General features: G+C 71.8%; 1 protein-coding gene across 1 annotated transcript in view; it reads left to right on the top strand.

Moving 5' to 3' along the window:
* Positions 1 to 103: 103 nt before the first annotated feature.
* Positions 104 to 6049, top strand: part of ARHGAP30 (Rho GTPase activating protein 30) — a 121879-nt gene continuing 115933 nt past the window's right edge. Inside the window, exons 1-13 of the mRNA XM_032204334.1 lie at positions 104 to 212; positions 725 to 827; positions 1678 to 1822; positions 1940 to 2022; positions 2103 to 2210; positions 2315 to 2442; positions 2536 to 2674; positions 2856 to 2956; positions 3044 to 3121; positions 3625 to 4080; positions 4170 to 4372; positions 4877 to 5074; positions 5469 to 6012. Of these exons, the coding sequence (XP_032060225.1) occupies positions 104 to 212; positions 725 to 827; positions 1678 to 1822; positions 1940 to 2022; positions 2103 to 2210; positions 2315 to 2442; positions 2536 to 2674; positions 2856 to 2956; positions 3044 to 3121; positions 3625 to 4080; positions 4170 to 4372; positions 4877 to 5074; positions 5469 to 6012 (2395 nt within the window). The remainder of the gene's footprint in view (positions 213 to 724; positions 828 to 1677; positions 1823 to 1939; positions 2023 to 2102; positions 2211 to 2314; positions 2443 to 2535; positions 2675 to 2855; positions 2957 to 3043; positions 3122 to 3624; positions 4081 to 4169; positions 4373 to 4876; positions 5075 to 5468; positions 6013 to 6049) is intronic.

Below are 6049 nucleotides of genomic sequence, written 5' to 3'. Positions count from 1 at the left end.
CGCTGGGGCTTTGGGCGCCCCGCTCCCCGCTCGGGGCTCCTCCTGGGGCTGGGCCCCGCCATGGGCAGGATCTGACCCCGCCGGGGGGGTCCCCGCCGCCCCCATGTCGCTGGCGCTCAAGGCCCGGCAGAAGGCGAGGCGCAAGGGCGGCGCCAAGGAGCGGGTTTTCGGCTGCGACCTCCTCGAGCATCTCCAGCAGTCGGGGCAGGATGGTAAGCGTGGGCAGCGGGGGTCCTGCGCTGGGGGGGTCCTCCTCAGGGCCCCCCCGCTCCCCCTCCATCTCGCCCGTCCCCGGGGGTCGCCCCCCAGCCCCGTCCCCGTGCCCCCCAGCGGAAGCGGGGAGGGGACGGCGGTGACGCTCGCCATGCGGTTGCATCACCGGGGCTTGAGCAAGCGGCGGAGCTGGGGCGCATCCCGCACAGGCCCCCCCTGAGATTTCGGGGTTCCCCCAGGGCCGGCGTTGCCCGATCCAATCTCAGCTCCCCGCTGCGCCCCCTGGTTTGGAGGGGGTGAGGCCCAGGGGCTCGGCGGCCTCGTCCCCAGGTCCCGGTGGTCCCAATCTGGACATGGGGAGCGGTGGCACCGTGGGGACACCGCCGCGGAGGGGACCCGCTCCCTCCTGCCACCCCCTGCGCTCGCTGGGGACAGGGCCCGGGGCCTTGGGAGGGGTCTGGGGGGGCTCCGTGGGGGGCTGATGCCGGGCCCGGGGGTGCCCGTCCCGCAGTGCCCCAGGTGCTGAGGAGCTGCACCGAGTTCGTGGAGCAGCACGGGGTGGTGGACGGCATCTACCGCCTGTCAGGTGTCTCCTCCAACATCCAGCGGCTGCGGTGAGCGGGGCAGGGGGCTGGGGAGGGGCTGGGGAGGGGTGGGGAGGGGTTGGGGAGGGGCTGGGGAGGGGCTGGGGGGCAGGGGAAGGGGGAGATGGGGTGGAGATGGGGGTGGGGGGAGAACTGGGGTCAGTTTTCCCCTCTCCTCCCTTCCCTCAGCTCTGCCCTCCCCTATTTCCCCTCCCCATCACCGGGGTGCTTTGTCCTTCCACAACCCCCTGGGGGGGGCACCCCTGGGTGCCCCCAGCGTCCCCGTGTCCCCTGCACCCCCAGGCTCCCCAGCACTGCCAGCGTCCCCAGTGCCCCCAGTTTCCCCCAGCATCCCCCACATCCCTGGTGTCCCTCTAGCCTGGGTGTTTCCAGCGTCTCCAACATCTCCATGTCCCCAGGGGTCCCCAAATCCCTGTGTCCCTGTACTTCTGGCACCCCCATTGTCCCCAAATCCCCCTGTCCCCAAATCCCCATGTCCCTCTATTCCTGGCACCCCCATTGTCCCCAAATCCCAGTGTCCCTGTACTCCTGGCACCCCCATTGTCCCTAAATCCTATGTTCCTGTATTCTTGGCATCCCCAGTGTCCCTAAATCCCTACATCCCTGTATCCTCTGCATCCACCTGTCCCCAAATCCCCATGTCCCTGTACTTCTGGCACCCCCATTGTCCCCAAATCCCTGTGTCCCTCTATTCCTGGCATCCCCCTGTCATCCCCCCATCCCTGCATCCTCTGCCCCCACGTCCCCGTGTCCCCGAGCACTCCCCCGGGGCGCTGTGCAGGGCGCGGGGATGGGGTCAGCCACGTCCCCGTCCCCATCACCGCCCGTCCCCGACGATCCGTGTCCCCCCCACGGGCAGGCAAGAGTTCGACAGCGAGCGCTGCCCCGACCTGCAGCGGGACGTCTACCTGCAGGACATCCACTGCGTCAGCTCGCTCTGCAAGGCGTATTTCCGCGAGCTGCCCAACCCGCTGCTCACCTACCAGCTCTACGACAAATTCGCCGTGCGTCCCGCTGCCCCCGGCCCCGGGGGGGGGGGTTCCCAGGAGGGTTGGGGGTCCCCAGGAGGGGTTCCCCGGGAGGTGACCCCCTCCGTGACGCCGTCCCCGTGCCCCCCGCAGGACGCGGTGGCCATCCAGATGGAGGAGGCGCGCCTGGTGAAGATCAAGGAGGTGCTGAAGGAGCTGCCGGCGCCCCACTATAGGTACTGGGGGGGGGCCAACCCCCTGTCCCCGTGTCCCCAAAATGTCACCGCCGGCCCTAAGGCGTCCCCACACCCCGCAGGACCCTGGAGTTCCTGATGCGGCACCTCCTGCACATGGCATCCTACAGCAGCCAGACCAACATGCACGCCAGGAACCTCGCCATCGTCTGGGCCCCCAACCTGCTGCGGTGAGCCGGGGGGGGGGGGGAGAGGGAACGGCCCCGGATTTTTGGGGTGCGGAGCTGTGGGGGGGGGGAGCAGGGCAGGGAGCTGGACCCCGTCCCCGCGGCAGGTCGAAGGACATCGAGGCCACCGGCTTCAACGGCACGGCCGCCTTCATGGAGGTGCGCGTCCAGTCCATCGTGGTGGAGTTCATCCTCACCCACGTGGAGCAGCTCTTCGGGGACGCCCCCCTCTGCGGTACGTCCCCGCGGGGCTGGGGGGGGGATGCGGGGACAGAGGGGGGGGTGACAGGGGGATGCCCTGACCCCCCCCCATCACCCGGTGCGGCAGGCGGCGAGGCGGCGCGGCGCTCCCGGCTGCTCCCCGGGGACGGGCAGGCCCCCTACCACGTCCCGGCCGTGCTCAGCCAGGGCGATGGCCCCCCCCCGATCCGGCCCTACCACACCATCATCGAGCTCGGCGAGCACAGGTAGGAGCTGGAGGGGTCCCTGCGGCCACCGGGGTCCCCGTGGGCACCGCTGGGTGACCCCTGCACAAGTGTGAGCCCCTAAACTGGTGGCCGTGGGCATGCAGTGAGCTCGAGCGTGCACAGTGAGTGTGCACAGTGAGTGTGCACAATGAGCGTGCACGCTGACACCGCTGCCCCGCAGGAGGAAGGGCTCCCTCAAGGCCAAGAAGTGGAAATCCATCTTCAACCTGGGCCGCTCCAGCCACGAGGCCAAGCGCAAGCTGGTGAAGACGGAGGAGAAAGGTTGGGGCGCCCGCCCCGGTGTTGTCCCATCCCCCCCCCCGTGTCCCCCCCGGTGTCCCCAGCCCCTTTTTTTTCCTCCCTCCCCAGAGGACAAGTGCGGGAAGCTGAGCTTGCGGCCAGCCAAGAGCATGGACTCGCTCAGCTCCGTGCCCTTCGGCGGAGAGGGTAAGGGAGGTGCCGCGGTGCCGCCAGGGCACGGTGACACCGCTGTCCCCATCCCGCTGCCCTGCCACGGCCGTGTGGAGGGGGCTGGGGGGGAGAAAATGGGGCTGGGGGGGGCAAAAATGGGGCTGAGGGGGAGGAAATGGGGCTGGTGGGGGCGAAAATGGGGCAAGGTGGGGATGGAGAGGGGAGAGATGGGGATGGAGAGGGGAGGGATGGGATGAACAAGACAGGGATGGGACGGACAGGATGGGGGTGGTGGTGGAGGAGAAAAATGGGGATGGAGCTGATGAGGATGGTGACAGAGGGGCAGGGACGGTGCTGGATGGGGGACAAGGATAGGGACAGAGGGGACACGGATGGTGACAGAACAATCAGGGGGCGACGGGGTGGTGATGGACGAGCCGAGGGCCGTGGCCCCCGTCCTCTGGCTCGGCACCAGCCCCTGTTTTGGGGAGCCCCGGGGCCGGGGGAACCTGGCCCTGACTCCAGCCCCCCGCCGGGAGCAGAGGACCCCCGGCTCAGCACCACGCGCTCGGTGAAGCAGCCGCCGCAGCGCAGGGAGAGCTTCGACACCTGCCCCTCGCCAGGGCCGGCAGAGCCCTTCCCCGCGCTGCAGGAGAGCCCCGAGGAGAAGCCGAAGGCGCAGGAGGAGCTGCGGGGGGGCCCCGAAACGGAGGGCGAGAGCGGAGCCAGGTCGGAGCCCAGCACCCCCAAACCGGGCCGGGCGGCGCTGCTGGGGGCCGGGGGGGGCCGCTCGCCCGCGGCCACCCGCAGCCGCGCCGAGAAGTGCGGGGGGGTGCACATCTCCGGGCCCTTCTCCGTCACCGTCCCCTTCCACATCACCTCCAACCTCTCCCGCCTGACGCGGGGGCAGCCGTGCCCGGCGCTGGGCTCCGCCAGCCCCCCGCCGACCGCCCACCGCAGCGCCGGGGAGCCCGCGGCCCCCGAAATCCCCACGGGTGAGATATTTGGGGATGGGACAGACCCGGTGACACCGGGGGGGGGGGGGGGTTGGGGAACCCCCCCTGACCCTCAGGGTGTCTTCCAGGCGAGGCGAAGGCGGCGGAGGAGACGCGGCTGTCGCTGGAGCTGCGCGACTCCTTCGCCTTCCTGGACAGCCAGGACGCGGGGCTGGAGCACGGGGACGGGGACGGGGACGCGGCGGGACGGGTGCCACCCGGGGGCAGCAGCCTCGAGGACGGCGACGGGTTCCTGGCCCTCGAGGAGGGCATGGAGGGCGGCTTCATGAACGTGAGCCGGGGCCGGCGGCACCGCGAGGGGGGCAAGGGGGGTGAGGGAGGGGACAATGGAGGAGACGGGATGGTGCTGGAGGGCACAGGGATAGGGACAAGAGGGGACAGGATGGTGCTGGAGGGCACAGGGGTGGTGACAATGGGATAGGACGGTACTGAAAGGCACGGGGATAGGGACAAGGGGACAGGATGGTGACAAGAGGATGGGACGGTGCTGGAGGGCTCAGGGGTGGTGACAAGATGGGACAGAATGGTGACAATGGGATAGGATAGTGCTGAAAGGCATGGGGATGGGGACAAAAGGGGACAGGATGGTGGCAATGGGATGGGATGGTGCTGGAGGGCATGGGGATAGAGACAAGGGGACAGGATTGTGCTGGAGAGGGAAGGGATGGTGATGAGAGGGGACAGGGTGGTGGCAGGCTGGCTCTGGGGGCCGTGCCTCACCTCGCTGGGGGTCTCGGGCACGGCCGTCACCCCCCGTCCCCCCCGTCCCCCCCAGCCCGGGGAGCCCCCCGCGGAGCAGCCGGGCAGTTACCTGTCCATCGAGGAGTGCATGGACGAGGAGCTGTTCTACATGGCGCCCAGCGGCTCCGAGCCCGAGGATGCGGCGGGGGACAGCGACTCGGACGACATGTTCCTCAGCGCCCACGACGAGCTCAGCCCGCTGGCGGCCGAGCCCCCCGCCGAGCCTGGGGGGGTGGGCACGGGCACGGCGTGGGGGCCGCCGAGTCCCCCGGTGCCGCGGGACACGTCCCCATCGCCGGCGGGGGAAGAGGCTCCGGGTGCTGGGGAGCACGGAGGAGCCCCCCCCGGGGATGCGGAGGAGGGGGGGGCGTCAGGATGGCCCCCGGAGGAAGAAGAGGAGCAGGGGGGGGGGCGGTGGGGAGGGGACCCCCGGTGGTGGCTGCAGCCCGGGGAGAACTGAGCCGAGCCCCCAAACGGGGCTGGGGGCTGAAGCAGGAGCGGAGCTGGCTCCCGGTGCCCCAGACGGGGAAGTGGAGGAGGACGGGGCCGGCGCTGAGCCCCCCGCACCAGAGCAGCCGGGGCAGGGGTCCCGCGCGCCCCCCCCAGCTGAGGAGCCCCCCCCACAGCCCACCGAGCCCCCGATCCCCGAGGCTCCCTCGGAGGCTCTGCCCCCGCCGGGATCCAGCCCCGAGGAGGGCTCGGGCCCCCCCATGGCCCCCACCCCGCAGCCGGGGGCCGCTGGCGGGGCCCATCTCGCCCCCGAGCCCCCCACCCCCGGCGGGGCCGTGCTGCGCCGCGACGGCAGCGCCCCGGTGCGCCTGGCCGCCCGCCTGGTGCGGGTGCAGCAGGCCCGCTCCGTGCCCGTGGTGCCGCCCAAGCCGCAGTTCGCCATCGTCCCCCCGGCCCTGCGGCCCAGGACCCTCCCGGCCGAGGGCGCCGACGCCGCGAGCCCCCCCCCAAAAACCGGGACGGCTCCCGGGAGCCCCGTTGGGGAGGGGGCGGCGGGGCGGCGGGCGGGGTGGCGGGAGGGGGGCAGCGTCTCCTTGGACGGTGCCGCCGGTGCCGCGGCCGAGCGGCAGCCGGTGCGGAGGATGCAGACGTACGGCGGCGAGGAGCAGGCGCCCGGGGCCGCCAAGGCGCTGCCGTTCCAGCGGGCCCCGCTGCGCCCCCGCCTGCTGCGGCCCCTCAGCTGCGTGGCCGCCCCCCA

Source organism: Aythya fuligula, chromosome 28 (assembly GCF_009819795.1).
Source record: "Aythya fuligula isolate bAytFul2 chromosome 28, bAytFul2.pri, whole genome shotgun sequence".
Classification (NCBI taxonomy): Eukaryota; Metazoa; Chordata; class Aves; order Anseriformes; family Anatidae; genus Aythya; species Aythya fuligula.
The sequence above is the reverse complement of the archived record's forward strand: the minus strand, read 5'-3'. Positions and strand labels throughout refer to the sequence as shown.